This window comes from Sabethes cyaneus, chromosome 3, assembly GCF_943734655.1.
Source record: "Sabethes cyaneus chromosome 3, idSabCyanKW18_F2, whole genome shotgun sequence".
Classification (NCBI taxonomy): Eukaryota; Metazoa; Arthropoda; class Insecta; order Diptera; family Culicidae; genus Sabethes; species Sabethes cyaneus.
In genome coordinates, this window is record NC_071355.1 from 75,404,984 (window position 1) to 75,425,302 (window position 20,319).

The window sequence follows — 20,319 nt, forward strand, 5'->3', positions numbered from 1 at the left end:
AACTCAAAAAAAAAATTCAATATCGGACAACTTAATGCAAACCAGACAACTATTAGTTAAAAGTACTACCCAAGTAACAACGGTAGCTGAATTGCAAGAGCAATGGCTGTTTAAGGGTTGGTTTAAGGCGATCAAAGCTGCATAAAGTAAGCACTCAAATGGTGTCTAAATAAGCGATGTTTAAGCTACTTTAAGTTTTTCAAACCAGTTCTCTCCCAAAAGCTGATAAAAAAGCTTATTAGCGGATTTATCTGCTAAACAATCTGCTTCTAAACAACCATAAACATCAAACCGTTTTACGGCAGCTTAAAGGTGTTAAAATGTAGAGTGGAAGCTTTTATTAGGCTCACAGCTTTCAAACTACTTTAAATCTGCTTAAGGGTGTTAAAGTGGATTTACAAACTTCTACCAAGTTTTCTTTCGGCTCACAGCACACATACTGTCACATCATATAATTTCGCAATTCGGCTGACAGCAAAAGTTTGTCAGTTATCGACATTATCGACTGCTTCACGCTAGACGGGCTAGGCTTCAGGTGTAAAGATATTCTCACTGTCTGTTCTGCAGATGCAAATGGGGCGGATCATACGGTGACTGCTTATGGATCAAAAGATGGCGGGTTCAATTCCCGGAAAAAAGACATGCATTTTTAATTAGCTTAGCTAGCTTACTTGTACGAATTAAAGTTATCCGAAACTAAAAATATCGCGTTCACGGCGAAATAAAAATGACGCGTTCCATTTTTTTAAATTTAAAAATAGATTTATTTTTGGCAGCATAAAGGTTGATGAAGCGTTGATTAAGCGACTGGAAAAGTAGATTGCAAAACTATTTCTCGTTCTAGAAATAGAATTGACAGCATTGCGCAAATTGGCTATTTAAAAGTGCAAAAAAGTTTCTATTAAGCTTCATTGCAGCTTCGAAAGCAACTATTAATTAGCCTGAAGCTTGATAAAATCACTAGATTTAGATGTTTAAGAGCTGAAAAAAGGTTTTCATTTCTAAACCTAAACCATAGATCAGCCACAGGTTGAATAAAATCAGCTATAAAAGCGTTTGATCAGCCTGAAATTGTTACTTGGGTATATATTTTGTTTTAAAAAAATATTTCTGTCAGAAGATCTCCGAAGCATCCTCGGAAAAAAATATTAGAAAAATGTGCTATTTTTTGATTAAATACTTTATATCTGATTAAATATGCGTGAATAACAGTCTTCACAGAAAATGTGTATTTTAACATACTGAATAACTTTGTAGAATATTTGAAAACAATAAATGATTCGTGTGCAAAGTTATTGTGCATAATTGACTTCAGTGCTCTTATATTTCGCAACCAGTAAGAGATGGATAGTTACTATATTCAGCAAAGTTGCTTATTTTAGTATGTTCAGCAACTTTTTGGAGGATTTTTTTTTGAAATTAATGTTTAAAAAAATAAAAGTTTGTATCACCCTAATAGGTGAATTCATGGTCACCCTAATAGTGCAGAAAGATGCGCCGTATTTTATTAATATAAACTTCTCCGAAGACACCACCCTTGAAAAATTTACGCATTTTTTACCCTCTTTTATTTTTGTCCGCTGTTTATTAAATTTCGTTTCCGTACCCGAATGCCCGTACTTTGGCCGTAACCCCATCCATGAGATTTTGCACAATCTCAATCGACATGGTTTGCATATTTACCCATACTTTCTTCATTTGTTCAACAGTTTTGACTACTTTAGGATGTTCCAGAAAATTTTGCTTCATAATAGCCTAGTATTTCTTTATTGGCCGCAGCACCGGTTTATTTAAGGGGTTATAATCTTTCGGGACGAAATCAACATTATTTGCCTTATGCCACTCCAGCACGGTCTTTGCACAATGGCATGAAGTCAAATCTTACCTGAAGATCATACGATAGTTGTGAGACTTCAGAAGAGGAAGAAAACGTTTTTGGAGACACTCCTTCAAATACACCTGCCTATATTCATGGTATCTGGGGTCGCGAAAGGTGTTCTCCGCTTTCCACATGAACAAATTGCTTGCCAAATCAAGAATTTCTTGGCAAAGTTCAACATTTTCTGTTTTTGAAGGTTCTCCGGAACATCAAATTTAACCTTTGCAGTAAGTAGAATTTGGGATTCCTAACTTTTCACTGATGGCACGATGTGACATATTCTTATTTTCGATGTACTTGTGCAGAATTTTTTCGCAAACGAGCTGTTCTTCCGACGGCGTATCTTTGCGCACCTGATAAAAAGACTCACACAGTATAAACAATGCGCTTTGAGCTTTCTCTATGCAAAGTTTCAATTGATTCTACCCAACGGTTCAAAAGTTAGAGCAACTTGAGTGTGTTGCAGTTTTATAGTGGACACCCTTTATAATCCCTTAGGGCCCATGATTCGCCGGTATTATGGAACGCTTGAACCATAGAGGACTGGCGAGCCTCATTGCATCAATGACCCTTCCTTACCTAATTTTACGCTCTTTCCTGTTTAGGTCTTGATTTCAATACTTTCTTCTAACATTCCAAGTCTAGTTGAAAGACTACCGTTATAAAAAGTTTGGAAAATGATGTGGATCTCGTGTGTAATCCGTCAAAATAGTGTCTTACGTTGAATACAATCTAATCATGGATTTAAATAGTTTCAGATAGTAACATACCGATAATCCAATGTCATTGAACATTATTCTTTGACATAAGATAAAAACAGCAAAATGCCGCTTATAAGCGTTTTACTTGCCGAATATAGATAAGATTTGATGTATTATATCGATCATCTTCGATTGCTGAACAGATCTTTGCTTTGGAACTGTTCCGAAGCCTAGGCACAGTTATTGTTTCGATTTTGTTTTTCCTGTGAAATCAACCGCCCTTTTAATCTTTGCGTTAGTCGGCGTCTACTTTTCGATGCTTTCGATATTCCGATAAGATTAATGTACATACTGTATGTTGAAAGTCGCATTCTTGTTGCACACTGGTTGAGGTACTTCAGCTATTCAGTCACCGCCATCGTCATCATTCGAGACCGTTTCCACCACGTGACTAGTATGACCATAATGCAGCCGATTGACAAACTGACGTAACCTATGCACATATAGTGTAAAAGAAAAAAAAACAACAATAGAAAGCGAATGTGTAACCAATTAAACAACAGCAGTAATGAGTTACTAAATAATTCTCATTTCTATTACCACAACTTTGTCGAAAACAACAAAACTTGCACGTAACACTTACAGGCTATGGCATCACGTGACTCGGTTGAAGATAAAATCCATCAGTTGAATGACAAATTGACAAACGTAAGTGTAATGGGGTTAACTAGTTTTGGGTGGCACCTTTTTGTCACCTGTATTTTTAATTTAGAATTTTATTTCGTTATCCAGTTCGAAACTTCTGCTTAGGGAAATAATTTCTTTTTAAATTTCTAAACTGTTCTAAACTGTAAAAGGTATCAAGGTTAGGTCGTAATATTTTGGGCGAAATTCGCGCGATTGTGGGCTGACAGCTGATACTAGCGACACACGGTGGTTACCTTGCCTACTACCAGACTAATTAACTGAATTATAAACCAAATCATCGGGTAAACCTGTATGGGCACACATTAACTATTATACAATTTAATTTCGGATTCGTTATATGCCATCATCCTAAACTAGCAAACATTAAGTCTTACATAATCCATTTATCATCATTCACGGTAATTGGAAGTAATCAATTTGAGATGGGTTTCACTTTTTCGGTTGCACCTCGCATTTATATCTACAGCCTAGCTTAATTCATATCGGTCACGCGGGCAGGACGCACCGCACCGTTATTGTTACTGTGGTGGGTGGAAAGAGGACGGAAGGAAGGTAGAACGGTCGAAATTTTCAATTGGATTGTGTGGGTGCAGGACGGCGGACGATTGATTGCCGACATTTAAATTGAAGCGTGATAGTCAAATTTCGGCCCGCTTTTTTCGTACGTGGGAGTCGCTGGTGCGCTGGGTGATTGGTAGCTTTAGGATGTAAACGGGTTTAATTTAGACGTTTAAGTGTATCTTTCGTTAGTGTAGTTAAATATCTATGTTTTCAGTAATTTTATTTTTTCGTCTTTAAGACAGGTAAGGGATTGGTGTTTGTTTTTCTTTGTTTGGTTTTAAGTGAATTCGTTTAGATTTAATGGTAAAGTTTTGCTGTTTGCTTATAACACTGGGAAAATTGCATGCTTTTCTTCTTCGATATGCAGGAGTTCTGAGTTTTATGATTTACAGTTTAAAGAATACTGGCTTTTTTTTGAAAATTAAAATATCTCTAAGCTATGAAGCCGGTATTCTAAAAAACTACATAAAATAAAAGGTCAAAGAAATTTGAAACTAATTCGTATTTTTTTCCTTTTTTCAACCTTGATCTGAACCTGCTCCGTCTCCATCCTGGAACATCCTGTGCTGCGCTGTTCCGAATATAGGCTGAAGCCCGTGCTGAATTCGCTGAGCGTTCCGTTCAGAAGTTGCAGAAGGAGGTCGACAGACTCGAAGGTAAGTGGTTCGATTGTGATTTACATGACATATGAACATATGAAAAAGAGGTGAATCAAATAGAGACAGCAAACACCCAAAACAGAAAGCCAAAGTACAAACTAATCCTTACTAAGCAACACGCGCATAGTTTTGTTGAAGAGTGTTTCGTTTTCTAGTGCTAAAAACTGATGATAACGAATGATACTAGTATAATTGCAACAGTTGTAATTTTGCTAGATATTTGAAAAGAATTTAAGTGCAACTATCATGATGGATTCATCTAGTATTTCAATTTCTATTCAAAATATATAGTTCAGTTAGGCAGCAACTTTTCCCTAGAAGGCATTTGATATTTTTGTAGATTTGATTTACTTGTTCAATAATACTATTTTATTATTTACCTCAGTATCAAATGCTATCTCTCCTAAGGAATCCACGTTTTCGTTAAATTTTATTTTAATTCACAACTTTCATTTTTATTTTCATGTTTTGATCCTAATCCTTAAACAAAAACCAACGCAACCCGTTTTGTTTTGATGTTGTTCTATACTAAACCCGGCTGCCTGCAAAAAAAACTGCGTACTTTTATGTGCTGTGTGATTTTTTGTGTTTCCATTACTGAAATCAATACAACCATAACACCAAAACGACAACAAACTTCTGCTTTGATTACAACTCTCAACACCGCAACGCCACCCATCGGCCACCAGACGAACTAATGCACGAGCGTGCCAAAAACAAAATGCTCCAGGAGGAGATGGAAGCCACGCTGCACGACATTCAGAATATGTAAGAGACCGGCGAAAGACAGCGAAAAGCGGGTTCGTAATTTAGAAGCAATCGTCGCCCATCAAAACAAACACACACATACAGAGTAGGAAAAAAGAGAGATGGCGGAAAAGATGGACCCACTAGTCCTCGGGTGCCGTTAAAAAATCGTTTTCTTCTTCTTTATACTTCTGCAACACCAACAAATACGAGCAACAGGAAATTTGTACTTCGTCTCTGCGCGTTGCTGCTGTCACACTTGCTATCGATGAGCTGTTGTTTTCGGGCAAGAACCAACAAACCTACAAAATAGAACAAAAAAGTTGCGGAAAGCACCTACCGCACGTGTCCGGTAGCTCTCATCCGTCGCCACCGCACAGATATTGCTTGAAACAAGAAGAGGAAACATCAGTATAATTCCAAACAGAGATTTACAGTACATTCCAACAGAGCAATTTTGCGCCAACAACCATCAAAAGACATTTTTTTCTTTACTTTAATTTTGAAAAGTGGAGTATTAATTATAGATATCAATCAGTTTTCAAATTTTAGGATAAACCCTGTAACCGTCGGTTACTGTTACAATTATATTACGATGTACCAACCACCTAGGGGATGCAATGTATTATTATTTGTCTGCCTTAAATTTGTGCCCGATTTTTAACGAGTCTTCCGGAACAGTGTTCGCTTTAAACACAGTTGAACCAAAACGCAAATTGAATCGAGATGTGTACAGCATTTAAGACCACTGCACTGCACCACGAAAAATCAAAAGAAATGAATGCATTTAACTACACACAGCTGCACGGGAAAAGCAAAACGAGTTTAGCGTACGTGTGTCAGCAATTGAGCAAATATTATTGAGTCGATCAATAATTAACCAATAATAATAAATTGCACAAAACAAGCGCTGTCGCTGCCGCCTGTAGCGAAACGTAAGAGTAATAAGCGTAACAGAAGAAACAGATTCAGATTATAGTTAGCCTAGGGTTCTAAGTAGTTTCATACTAGCAGAGTCGAATCGATAACACCGCCGTGTTATGGACAAGAAAAAAAAAACAGGAAAACCAAGAATTAACGAACATTTCATCACGATTTGATTTGACATGTTAGAAACCATGTTGTTTACTCTCTCATTGCTTTCCTTTCCGCGCTTTCTTTTGCTTCTTGTAGGTTCTTTCCTCTCAAGTTTTAGTTGTTTCGTTTCGTTCTGCAATAAGTTATCCGTATATATTTTTTTATTAGAAAGGATGAGAAACAGATGAAATGAAGTAATTTATGAACAAGCAGTTTTTCTTTTTAAATATTAATATTTTAAGAAACAAAATGAGATATTCCAGAGACGAAGAAAAAACTGTAGACGGTGAAAAATTGATCGGAAGAAGTATCGGAAACGTGCGGTTACAGTGCCTTTTGGTTGCCGTAGAGCAACATTTTTTCCGATCGATTTCGAGCCACATTTGAAAGCACTTGAAATTGTGTGGCATAGCCATTTTGAGAGTATTTACTTTTTTTTTGTGTCAGAAACCTAAATTAAGCGACCGAGTAAGTTTTAAGAGCAGTGTAAATTTTATTCCACAATTTCATTCCACTCTGCGTACGTAAAATGCTTTACATTCTCGACAGGGTTAGCAGTTCTAAACGCCGCTGAATTGGTTCCGTTCCGGTGTGAATGTACACCATATCAAACAAACATAAGTTAACGTGTCGATCATAGAATTCATACAGTTTTAGGGCAAACAGCGGAATTAACACCAACCACAACAACTACAACAACAACAGCAACTACAATATCATATTGAGTGTTTATAATAATATATTATTTTATTTAAAGCCGAGTTTGCGTGCGTTTTCCTTCTGTGTAAATATGGTTTGAACTCAATGTCGTATTCGTTCTGTACCATTTCCTTTCTCTTATATTTATTGCTTCTGTTATGCTTCTTTCTCCTCCTAATCTGCATTACTTTCGACAAACAAAAAAAACCAATAAACCCGAAAACAAAAACTAACAACCATCAAAAAACGACTACCTCCGCTGCGCACGAATGCAAAAACCAATTGGCAACCGAAAGACGAACTGATTATCGAAAAGATCCGTTTCGCCGAGATCGGCGACGATTTGGACTTTGCCTTTGTCGACCTTATTCCGGGCGTCGAGCCAATCTGGACCGAGCGTCGTCCGAAGCCGAAGACTCCGCCTCCGCCACCAAAGCTGCCAACTCCACCACCAGCGCCACCAGCGGCGAAGGCACCCGAGGCAGCTCCGGCCGCCGAGGGTGCTGCTCCTCCAGCGGAAGGTGCTGCCGAGGCAGCCCCAGCAGAAGCCGTCAAGCCGCGTTCTCCAAGCCCGTTCGAACTGCAAAAGCACTTCCCACCGGAGGGCGCCGAAGTACCGTACGTGCGCTCGGCAACTGGAACTACACCACCGCGAGATGTTGCCGCCGAAACGGCTGCTGAATCGGAGGCACAGGCAGCCGCGGAAGCTGCTGCAGCGGCTGCTGCTGCTGCGGAAGCGGCCGCCGCAGAAGCTGCAGCAGCTACCGCAGCCGCCGCCGCCGCCGCCGCCGCCGAAGCTGCTCCTCCGGCCGAGGGTGCAGCACCTGCCGAAGGCGATGCACCTGCACCGGCTGAAGGGGCTGCCGAGGCTGCCCCTGCCGAAGGAGAAGCGCCGGCGGAAGCAGCCCCCGCTGAGGCTGCTCCAGCGGAAGCCGCCCCAGCTGAGGAAGCGCCCGCGTCCTAAGCCATGCCATCAAAATATCGCTTACTCTCACTTCCCTGACTCTCTATTCTTTAATTATCACCACTTTCGTTTAACTTTTGTTTAACGTGTTTCGCACGATGGATGTTATTGCGCTGCCCTATCAGAACAAACTAAATAAGAATGGTTCTCTTTCCTACCGCAATATCCTACATTTGTTGTTGCACACGATCACAGAGTTTTCCGTTTAACTGTTTTAGTTTTTCTACTATGCTATTGTTTATTTTTCAAAATAAAATTAATTGCTTGATTTCTACTATATAACGTTTTATTTCCTCTAGTTTACTTCCCACTGACGAAAGCTTCCGCGAACTATCGTAGTTGTTCTTTCAGTAAAACCCAAGCGAAACCGAACGAAAAAGAAACCACTCCCGGCAACGGAACACTGCGTTGGAAAAGTGCTTTACGAATGGTTCAGAATTCATTTTCTTTTATTAAATTTAAACGGTACTAGTTCTGGATTAGGAAAATGATTGTAAAAATTGATAAACTTTCTGAACTCGTGAATAATACAGTAAAAATAGATAGAAAAATACGTACAGTAGAGGTTAATCGAAGAAAAGTTAGTTCTGTCTGTTAGTTAGTTAGAATGATATCTAATTCTAGTAGGATATGTAAATATGTTTAATGAAATGAGATTCATATACTTTTACCTCGTAAACTCCTAGCTTCGACTGCAAGATGTTAAATAGCGGTTATAATACTTCGAACAGCAACTGTCGTACTAAGAAGTTGCGACTTCCTTGTTAAATGTTTAACAACCAGTCGCCATCTTGGGTTTAAACATGGCATCTGACATCGAATTTTAATTTCTAATATATATTCTTGATCCGGAAAACCCATATTGCAGGGTAGAGAAGTCAGCTACAAAGACTACAGATTGCAGAGGCGACAAGGCACTCTTCATATTGAAAAGCCAATATTGCAGATTTTTTTTAAGGCGGAATCTCAGTCGTTGGATTTAGAAATGGCACTAAACTTATTAGTATCGCGCATTAATTCAACTTAACTTAAGATTTTTGAATATTACGGTAATATATAAACGTTCCATCGTCAATTTAAACTCCATGAATCAGACATTGATACATTTCTGCGTAGGTATTAAAGGTTGAACTATATTCCAAAAAGCACTTTTCCACCGCAGGACACTTTCGTAGTGTGCAAATCCCCCTCACGCTGCTGTTGAGCTCGGTTTTAGTTTCCTTAGTTTTTGTCACGTCTACCTACCCAGATAAACGCGTAGCAAACAACGAGACACGTGTACACGATGGGGCCGGAAACTACTGCGAATCTTTTTTTGGAATGGCTTATCATTTAATTACACCGTTTATTTTCAAGCTAGAGTTGTGCTTTCCTAACCTCACCGCAAATTAGGTAACGTTACAATTTTATTATTCAATTATATTTTTTCCCCAGCAAATCCGTTTGGCATTAGTTCTGATTTTGTTTTCTTTATTTTCTTCTATTTGTGTTTTTTTTCTCTTCCGTTACACCATTGATTCCCTACGAATAAAAAACGCCCTGAAAACCAGACGAACTCGTCCTGGAGAAGGAGAAGTACAGGGAGATCGGAGACGACCTGGACACCGCCTTCGTCGAGCTCATTCTCAAGGAATAGAAAGCTCGCACAACCGTGGCGGTTACGGCTCAGCAAGGCCAACCGACCGAGCCGACCGGACCAGTATCAACATCACCATTGTTTCACCATTGAGCTCGATTGCAACAACAACAACAACCAAGAGCGATCGATTTGATAGAAATTCTTTTGAACATGAACATCATCTTAACAGTAAGCAAAAATGGCTGCCTTCGAAGCAGCAGAAGCAGCAGCAACAACAACAACGGCTGCAAACAAAACACCGCCCGTCAACCAATCCGGCATCAGTCCCGGTTGTAACCGTTTACATCTGCCATTGCTTCAGAAGAATGCCCGTAGAGTCAGCCTTATCCAAGTCACTGCAAACCATTACCACCATCGGCTGCGAACGGGAATCGTACAGTTTACAGTTTGTAATTTGTGGTTGTCACATATCTACGTTTCTTATTGATGTTGATTTACACCCAAAATGTGTTGGTCGACTGCGACGAGAAGAAGAGTTTAGTGTACAATTCGTAGCTGTTGCTGGAAAAGAAAAATAAGTGAAAATTTTAACATGAAAGTAAACTGGAAGCAATAAATGGTTTCAATCGGGCACGAGCGCGTCACTATCTTCTTATATTTCGATGTATTATGATATTTATTTATTAGAAAAAGGAAAAACTATGATTTAAAAACAAGAATAAATCTCTTCACAAAGCTTTAGTTAATTGTTTTTTTTTGGTATCGTTGGTTTTGATTTGAGAATATCCTTATTATTTCAGAGGCTGTAGATACCACTTTTCAATCGAGATTTTTTTATAGCTGCCTGTATAAAGTTGTTTGAGCACATCTTCTTTACTTTTCGGTTGCTTCAGCTCACTCTCCAAAATACAATCAGATATCTGATAAAAAAGTTTGCAACCAGTGCACTGTGGTCCAGAAAGCCAAATTAAGTGGAAAAAATTGTTTACTCAGTAGTCGTTGATTTTAGACTATTTACGTCTTAGCAACAAAATCTTGATTTAGGATGCCACTTTTTTGGCATAAGCTATTTTAGGGTGACCCTTAAATTAACCAAGATCCAGAAATTATCTTCAAAACTAAACAAGATAGAGCGATATTCACTTCAGCAATTTTATAGCTTGAAGTATTTTGAGTAATATTGCAGAAGACGAAATCCTTCTATCTCGAACCGTTTCCATATTAGAGCGATTTTCCTGAGTCAAGTTAGGGTGACACTGCTATTTTGCGATTTTTCTCCATAACTTTTTTATTTTACATTTCTCGCAAAACACTTGCTCGGATGACTTGTGAGGCTCACTAAGACGCAACTTTAGGTGAAAAAAGAAATTGGCTATCTACTTTACTTCTACACTTATATTAATTTTTATGATGAAAATAGGCCGTTTTCAAATGTTAGTATCTCAGAAAGGTGCAAGCAGAATTAAAATCGGTTAATTGCGTTTGAAAGATCGTGATTTTTTGTGTATAATATCAAAAAATTGGAGGGTGGATTTTTTTCTATCTCAAATAAATCAACTTTGAATATGTGTGGTTTTAACATATTTAAGTATATAAAAGTAAACGAGTTGCGCCATAACTACGGGACGCCTTGACTGTTCTTCAGCAAACTTGGCGTACAAGTTTCTTGATACAAGTGAATCAGCGCAGGGGGCTGACAAAAAGGGGGTGGTCGCTAAAAAGGGGGGGGGGGAGGTCCAAATAAGTAAAAGTGGCTGCGATCATCTTGCATTAAGGGGCGAACCAGCCACAGGCTGAAAACCTCTCAAACATAGAATAATAATAATAATAATATCTTGCATTTGGTCTGTTAGAAGTTGTACAAGTGGCTATCTCCCAGCCAAGATAAGCCAGATGAAGAACGTGTGAAAAGATGGGAGGGTCACAACTACGGAAGTAGAACAATATAAGGAAGGCTTTGTTTCTCTTTCATTATCTTCGGAGAGACGTACAAGTTGCTGTAGACAAAATGGCCGCTGACCGAGGAGAGCTAATCAAGGGGAGGGGTAGATATGTCTAAATGAGGAAAAAAGCTTTGTTTTTGTATTATGAGAATTTGCAAACTGACACGTAGTGTTGTGAAGCCCGCATTCGTGTGGTCCAATTTTGTCTCACGATTTTCTTCTAACGAACACATATGCATGAGCATTTCTTTCGGATTTCTTTTCTGATATTCTCATACACTGCGACAAGTTTTTGCCATAGCGTATTTAGTTATCACCTCCCAGTTGGCCTCGAGGTATGATGCTGGTCTAATAAGCCAGTCGTTATATGTTCGAATCCCGACTGGGAGATGCTGATAGAGTTAATAGGATCGTAGCAACTGGCCCTGCAATTGTCCTGCACTCTAACAGCTGGCTGCAAAGTCTGTCGTATAAAAAACAGAAGGTCAAGCTTCGATAACGGAATGTAGCACCTAGGCTTTGCAATGCTTTGTTATTTAGTTATCAGCCACGTTCGTTGCTTACGCTTGTCATTACAACCCAGCAGTTGATACCTATCATCGCTCGCATTGGCCCGCACACTTACCTGCGTGTGTAAGCGAGGGTGTAAAATGAAGAAGAAAAGTAAAATCCGTATCCATACATCCAAGTGTGCCGCTCGTGCTCACGACCTATGGACAGCTCGTGAGCTTTGGATTCGCGGGCGGGATGTGTAGAAAGTTGATATGAGGCTGTACACTCGCGAGTGTGTAAGTAGCAGAATGTATGCACACAGTGCCAGCAGTTGTTTGGCGTAGGCTTGCGTCAGTGGAGTAAGCTTTGGATGCTATGCTTTTCACACTCGCTCGCCTGAGATTTTCAATCTTATCGAAAACAGATGTACAAGTGGCTGAAAGACAAAAAAATGGTGGCCTCTGATGAAAGGGGAGGGGCGAATCACGGAAATCCCCGTCGCGGGTAGAAAACTATTTAAACTTCTCATTCGGTAGTTTCACTCCATGATACTATGAAACACATATGATTTCATTACTTTGTCTACCATTCCCTCTGTTTATTGGATAGTCTACCGTTTTTAATGTCTAACCTCATTATGAAGTTTAAGTCAACAAACATGAGGTTAAGTTTATACATTCTCTTTTAGATTTGGACCACTCACACAACTTATAACGGTTTAAATGCAAGATAATTACAGCCACTTTTACTTATTTGTACCTCCCCCTCCCCTTTTTAGCGACCACCCCGCTTTTGTCAACCCCCTGTGCTGATTTACTTATGTCAAGAAGAGTGTACGCTAAGTTTAATCAAGAACAGTCAAGGCCTTCCGGAGTTATGGCGCAACTCGTTTACTTTTATATACTTAAATATGTTAAAACCACACAAAGTTGATTTATTTGAGATAGACAAAAATCCACTCTCCAATTTTTTGATATTATGCACAAAAAATCACGATCTTTCAAACGCAATTAACCGATTTTAATTCTGCTTGCACCTTTCTGAGATACTAACATTTGAAAACGGCCTATTTTTATCATAAAATTTAATATAAGTGTAGAAGTAAATTAGATAGCCAATTTCTTTTTTCACCAAAAGTTGCGTCTTAGTGAGTCTCAAAAGTCATCTGAGGAAGTGTTTTGCGAGAAATGCAAAATAAAAAAGTTATGGAGAAAAATCGCAAAATAGCAGGGTCACCCTAACTTGACTCAGGAAAATCGCTCTAATATGGAAACGGTTCGAGATAGAAGGATTTTGTCTTCTGCAATATTACTCAAAATACTTCAAGCTATAAAATTGTTGAAGTAAATATCGCTCTATCTTGTTTTGTTTTGAAGATAATTTCTGGATCTTGGTTAATTTAACCCTTTGTCTGTACACTGGGGTCAATTTGACCCCAGGCCACTTTGAGAAGCTATAACTTTTTTGTTTTTCAATGAATTAATCTACTTCTTTCGTGACTAGATGTGTCTACCGGAGATCTTTTATTATAGTAGTTATTTGATCAAAAAATTTCGAAAACTTACGTTTTGCGACAAGTTTATTAAAAAACTTACGTTGTCTGTACATTGGGGTCAATTTGACCCCAAAATTCAAATTGCTATATCTCAGCGAAAACTTGACCCATTTCTGATTTTTTAGATGTTTTAGAAAGGTAATTCAATGGACTAAATGATAAATCTATGAATGTTGACTTAGCAGGGGGGACCTTTTACAAGGAGGGGTTTTAGTAAAGAAAAGTCGGAAAAATCGGATTTTTTCAGATTTGTGTCGTTTATATCACGAAATCCTTACCACCTAGAGCGATGGTTCCTTCTACAAAATTATGCGCGTACACGAGATCTTCAAAGTTGCTTGCAGAATTTTACAGGATTTGCTCGCTAGGTGGCGTTTATGCGAGAAAAATCAACTTTTTTTGTCATAACTTTATGAATTCTGCTCGTGTAAGTCGTTCTTGCTCTCGGAAAATTTGAACAGATAGACAAGATTTGCAGTAAACATGATCTTATGACAAATAAAACCTATAGTGTGGTTCAGAATTTGACCGCTAGGTGGCATTGGGGCTTCATTTGTTTTTATTTTTTACAGCAGGTTAGAATACTGACTAGATATATTTTTTTTTGTACACGGCATAATTGTTCAAATAGTCGAGACCACTCTATTCTGAAAATTTTGGTACAAAATTCAGTCGACAGGTGACGCTAGTGGTGTATTCATTTTTTTCCGGTACTATACTCAATTGTTGCGGATCATTTTAACATAAATTTTGCCTGATTTGGTACATTACTTAGCTATATAGTATAGCGAATAATTGTTACGAGTTTTATTTTGCGATATAATGTCGAAGGCGACGCCCTCTTGTCGAAACAATATGTTCATACACAATGAATAAATCAAAACAAAAAGCACACTAGCAGTGCCACCTAGTCATTAAATATTGTGCTAAATTGTCTATTATAGAATGACCAGACCAATCTTGCCGAAGACAAGAAACTTGCATGTCATCTATCTTGTTTAACCTGGAACAATATTAATAAAATGGTACACTTACACCACCTGGCGGGTGAATTCTGAGCCGTTCACCAAGTTTTTATCTACCACCGGACTATGTTTACTTCGTATCTTGTCTAAATAATCAACTTTAGCGTGAACAAGAACGATTTACACGAGTAGAACCCAAAAAATTTACGACCAAAATATATCGATTTTTCCGGACAAACGCCACCTAGCGAGCAAATCCTGTAAAATGTCACAAGTAACTTTGAAGATCTCGTGTTCGCGCATATTTTTGTAGAAGAAAGCATTGTTCTAGATGGTAAGGGTTTGGTGATATAAACGTCACAAATCTGAAAAAATCCGATTTTTCCGACTTTTCTTTACTTAAACCCCTCCTTGTAAAAGGTCCCCCCTGCCAAGTCGACATTCATAATTTTATCATTTAGTCCATTGGATTACCTTTCTGAAACATCTAAAAATTCGGAAATCCGTCTATTTTTCGCTGAGTTATAGCAGTTTGAATTTTGGGGTCAAATTGACCCCAATGTACAGACAACGTAAGTATTTTTTTGTACAGACAGAAGGTTAAGGGTCACCCTAAAATAGCTCATGCCAAAAAAAGCGGCATCCTTAAACAAGATTTTTTTGCTAAGACGTAAATAGTCTAAAATCAACGATTACTGAGTAAACAATTTTTTCCACCTAATTTGGCTTTCTGGACCATAGTGCAGTGAAGGAAATAAGTGGAATTACTTCAGGTTAATTCTGCTGGATTATTTTCCTTCCTTACAACCCATCAAGCATCTTTATGATTTTTATAATTTTAAAGCGCTTCTCTTAACCTCAGGTTCAATATGTTGACGTAACGTAGTAGATAGAGGATACCATTCCGTTTATAGCAATGCGATAGAGTTTATTTGGCTTTCAAGTAGGCTGTACAATATTGTAGACGGTACCCCGAAGTCGACGGCTTGTTCCTGATTTTCAGCTAAAGATAGTTTTGTTGAATTTCTCGTCAGGTTTGCTTACTTACTTAAGTGGCAATGGCTTGTTAGCAATCCTGCACCGATCCTCCAGTACTGTCAGCCCTGGGTTGCTGTTCTCCAATTCCCTCAAATACCAGCAGACCGTGCGTCGTCCTTGACAGCGCACATCCATCGGATGCGGGGTCTGCCTCGAAGTCTACGGCCTCTTCCTGAGCCCCAGCAGCGCTGAAAATAGTTGTGAGTTCGTCGGGCATTCTGGACATGTGCCCAGCTCATCGCAGCCTGCCACATTCTACTACCTTCACCATAACAGCATATACGTACACTTGATACAGCACGTGGTTCATGCATCTGCACCATTTTTCATTTTGCCACTAAGTATTGAGCGCAATATTTTACGCCTAAAAACCTCAAACACTCGTCGATCAGCTTCCTTTAGCGTCCCGGATTCAAGTCCGTAAAAGGTCATCGGGAGGATTAGTGTTCTATAGAGTCCCAGTTTTGTGTGAATTTGTAAACTACAAGACTTCAGCTGGCTATGTAATCCGTAGAAAACCTGATTAGCGGCTTCAATTCGTCGCACTGCTTCCGTTTTGAAATGCCTAAAGGCCTCTTCCGCTGCTCTGCGGTTGATTCTGATGATATCGATGTCATCCATAAAACCAAGAAACATGTGAGATTTCTTGGTGATACTCCCGTTTCTTACCACGTTCGCCCTCCTTATTGTACCTTCCAAGGCAATGATGAATAGCAAGTTAGAGTGTGCATCCTGTTGTTTCAGTCCATCCAACGTCACGGAAGCAGCTGAAATCGTACCCACTATTCTGACGCATGATTTTGACCCATCCAGCATCACGCGATTCAGCTTAACTAAATAGTTTTGTTGGAAAACCATGTTCTAGCATTATCTGCCACTGCTCATTACCTTTGACTGAATTGTATGCCGCCTTAAAGTCTGTAAATAAATAATGAGTATGCAAGTACTCCCGTAACTTGTCTAGTAACGCAGAGTAAACATCTGATCCGTCGTGGAGCGACCATTACAAAAAGCAGATTGGCACTCGCCAACAAAGGTTTATGGTCTCAGTCTACAGAACAAAATACGGGATCGATCGATTGTTCAAAAATATGACAAATGAGACCATCTAACGACTCCTCCGGCATTTGTTCTTGATCCCGATTCCTGACAATGATCTGGTGGATTGCTTCGTACAGCCACTCGCTCCCCGCTTTTAGAAGTGCAGCTGGGATCCTTGCAGCCTTATCGTTTTTCAGTTAACTGATTGCCTTCTTAACCTCCTCCTGTGTTCGTAGTTCCACAGCTTGACCGTCGCTCACAATTCTTATCCTGTTCGAGCTGATCTCCGCGTTCACCTCTCTATTCAACAGCATCTAATGAAAGTGCTTCTTTCATCTAGCTACAGCCATTTTATCAGTAAGCAGGTTGCCAGCACTATCATTGCACGTCACGAGCAAGACAAAATTCTTGCTCCTCACCGTTTTGTAGCAACTTCGTGTGTCTTTACTGGCGAATCGCTCCTTTGTGGCGGTGACCACGTGCTTTTCGTACTTGCGTTTTCTAGATGGTGGGTTCTTTTTCCACAGCTCTAGTCTGTATAAGCCTTTCTGTGTTCTGACGTACCGGCAGTTACACTGTCTTACGCGTGTAGTGCCTACCACCTCTCTAGCAGTTGTTTCAGTCTTCCTTTCCTTCTATTGCTCTGCGATTCGTTGATCAATTTTTCTGGCGTATTTCGTTGTCACATCATCTGCCGTCAACTGCAGTATGATGAAACGCAGCGTCTTCTCAATGCGAGTTTTCACCGCATTCGACAACCTTGCACGAGTTTTACAAACGACGCAATAGTAGTCAGAGTCGATATTGGGTTCCCGAAAAGACCGTACATCGATGGCATCCAGAAGGTGTCGATTTGATTGCCTCCTGATGTGTTTCCGATTATTCGGATGTGAAAAATAGGTGCTGCAGAACGTCATTCCTCTGGCCGCGGCAAAATTTATGAGCCTTAGACCGTTATCATTGGTCGACAGTTGAAGGCTATGTCAGGCAACGACAGGACGGAATAATGCCTCCCTCCCGATCTGCGCAATGCGTGCACTTCAATAATGATTTTCACGTCATGTTTTGAGCGCTCAGGACCTACCTGTTGAGCATGTCGTAGAACTTGTCCGTAACATCGCCGGATTTATAAGTTGCGATACGGTAGTACATATACATGTACTTGAAAGAAGTGACGCTCGATCTCCAGAAGCGATCTCCAATCCGGATCGACGTAGCTCTTGAGCAAGCAAGCCAGCTCGTTCCGGGTCTTGAGGAATTCGTTTCCAATTATTTATTATTCGTTTCCTTGTGCTTTGGCGGTGTCCTATATCAATTGATCCGTTCCGTATGACCATTTTCGTTGCTCGTGGTATGTGAAAGTTTAGGTATACTTCCTTACCGGAGTCGCGAAACTCACGTCCTGCTGATGAGTCTGCCATCTTGCGGGATACAGCATTTCATATTCAGCCGCTTGCTTTCAGACAGGCGCTGTTTTAGCCGCCCCTCACCTGGGGTTTAGCCGTTCAAGTTCGCACCTCCTAGTCTAGCTGCTCCAGTGTGTACATGAAGCATTTCCAGTTATGGCCATCGATCGTCATCATTTGGGTTAGACCTTGGAGGTGCTAGGTAGAAGCTTGAGAGAGCCAGATCTATATTCGATGCTTCTTCCAGGTAACTCCCCATTTCATACCGCCACAACTCATTTTGCCTAATTGCATCGTACGCCGTCTTTAAGTCTATGAACGGATAGTGTTGGATTCTAGAGATCTCGAGGATCTGTCGCAAGGTGAGTATTTGGTCCATCGTGGGTCGTGCTGCACTGGAAAACTGTACATGTTTCGCAAAGGTTTCCTATTATGGCTACAGCCATAAAACAGGATTCTGGAGATAATTGTGCATGCAGAGTTAAGATGAGTTATGTCCAAATAATTGCGATAAATTCGAGTTGATGGCACTTTTTGTTGATAGGGCATTTGAGACATTCCTATGAGAAGTTTGTAGGTAAATCCTACAATCCTAAGTCCGCACCTGAAGTATAACTTGATGGATTTCGCCAATTTGGCGGGGATGCCGTCCTATGCTTTGCCGTTTTTCAGCTCTTTAGCTGCTGTTTTGAGGTTGTCCAATGTTGGTGGATTTACAGCTTATCCATCATCCTCAATCTTTATCCTATTTCTGTTGACAGCTCTATCTTATTAATTATTTAACAGCCCAAGTAACATTTTTGTTGTACAATAGCTTATAAAGCACTTGTTCCACGTGAATCAGCTGTACAACAGTTTAATAAGCTATTATACAACAAAAATGTTACTTGGGAGTACATCGGAATGTAGTTTACAACGCCTGACCACCTCCGATCTTTCGGTATTAGCTTCACCTCCTTTTCATTGCTCACAACAGGAGTTAACACGGTACGGTTTCTGATTCCGTTGATCGTTATAGAGAAGCCTCTCATATCGTGTCTCTCGAAGCAATTCTCCACCTTCGCAAGAAGTCTCTTTTCGGTAGCTCTAGCTTCTCGATATCTCTCTCTCCCTCTGCTCTGTGTGTCACAGTTGCAACCAATATGAGAGCTCTGGCGCGATTCTACTCGTCGGTCACTCGTTGGCACTCTACCACGAACCTCTCACTGGAAGTGGCTGCAGTAGAGTACTGAATACAGAGACTGGCCATGGTAACTCAGCTCGCGAGAACTTGTCATCATAAAACCAGCGACACACCCTTCACGTAATCAGTGAGTGTCGTTGGTTTAATGATTCGAGTTTTTGAATGACATGGCCAGTCTCTCAATTCAGTACTCTAGGCTGCAGCTGTACTACCAGGGCTTCGACCGATCCTTTTTTTCTACCGCAGCCACACTGACGTACATTCAAGTTCACACCGTCCGTTTAGTGGTGGAATACGAACGCTATGCATAACAAAACTGGCAGTTTGCTCAGACAAACGCCGATTGAATGCAGTAGAACGAATGCATCCTAAAGCTTTTTAACATTTTCGTTTCGATCAAGTTGCCTTTACCGTTTGGAGCAGCGAATGACTGCAAAACAGTCAAATGACTAGCAGTCATCACGCTAACGGAAAGCTACAAAAATTCAATACTACAAAAAAATCAACCACTACATGTGCATGGAAGAAGTCGGTCAGACTCCGTCCAAAACAAACGAACATTTTACTTGCGCCGGACCGACGTCAGGGTGACAAACTATTACTGTGAGCAGCCGATTTGGAGACAAAAAGAGAAATAAAAAATACGCCATCTTATGCTTTCAGTCAGTTTGCAGTTCAGATTCTTCATATGAACGCGCAAAGTGGGGTAAAGCGGGAGTACGACTGTTTGCTCTTGCAGAGAGACCGCATGAATTGTAAGACGGCAGCAGCGCAAGCGGCAGATTGACTGGATGCAAAAAACAGTCAAATGATCGTTCAAAAAGCGGAGTTTGAATGCGGAAAGTGTGCGCATTCACGGCAGTCACATTCAACTTGCGATCCCTTTTCAAGCCCTGTGTACTACCCGAATCGCTCATGTTCTCTCCAACTTGTTCACCGCATCAGTTTTCTGAGAGTACTCTGCAGCAACTGCTTCCGCTGATAACTGTGGAATATTTATTCGCATCTTCTTCGGTGGTCTCGACTTAAATACGTTGGACGCCGGGCGCGAATTTTGCTTACTTTAGTCTTAGTTTGATCTGTGACATCTGAAAAGTACCGGCCATCAACCAGAACATGGTG

At 40.0% G+C, this 20,319-nt stretch overlaps 1 protein-coding gene across 2 annotated transcripts in view; it reads left to right on the forward strand.

The window, feature by feature from the left end:
- LOC128743388 (uncharacterized) overlaps nucleotides 1-9,529 on the forward strand; it is a 63,106-nt gene extending 53,577 nt beyond the window's left edge. Inside the window, exons 7-9 of one of the 2 annotated variants that reach the window (XM_053839951.1) lie at nucleotides 4,436-4,505; nucleotides 7,328-7,724; nucleotides 7,800-9,529. In XM_053839951.1, the coding sequence (XP_053695926.1) occupies nucleotides 4,436-4,505; nucleotides 7,328-7,724; nucleotides 7,800-7,995 (663 nt within the window). In that variant the 3' untranslated portion in view covers nucleotides 7,996-9,529. Of the gene's footprint in view, nucleotides 1-4,435; nucleotides 4,506-5,197; nucleotides 7,725-7,799 lie in introns of those variants that run through there. The other variant, XM_053839950.1, reaches the window with a different exon arrangement.
- The last annotated feature ends 10,790 nt before the right edge of the window (nucleotides 9,530-20,319 follow it).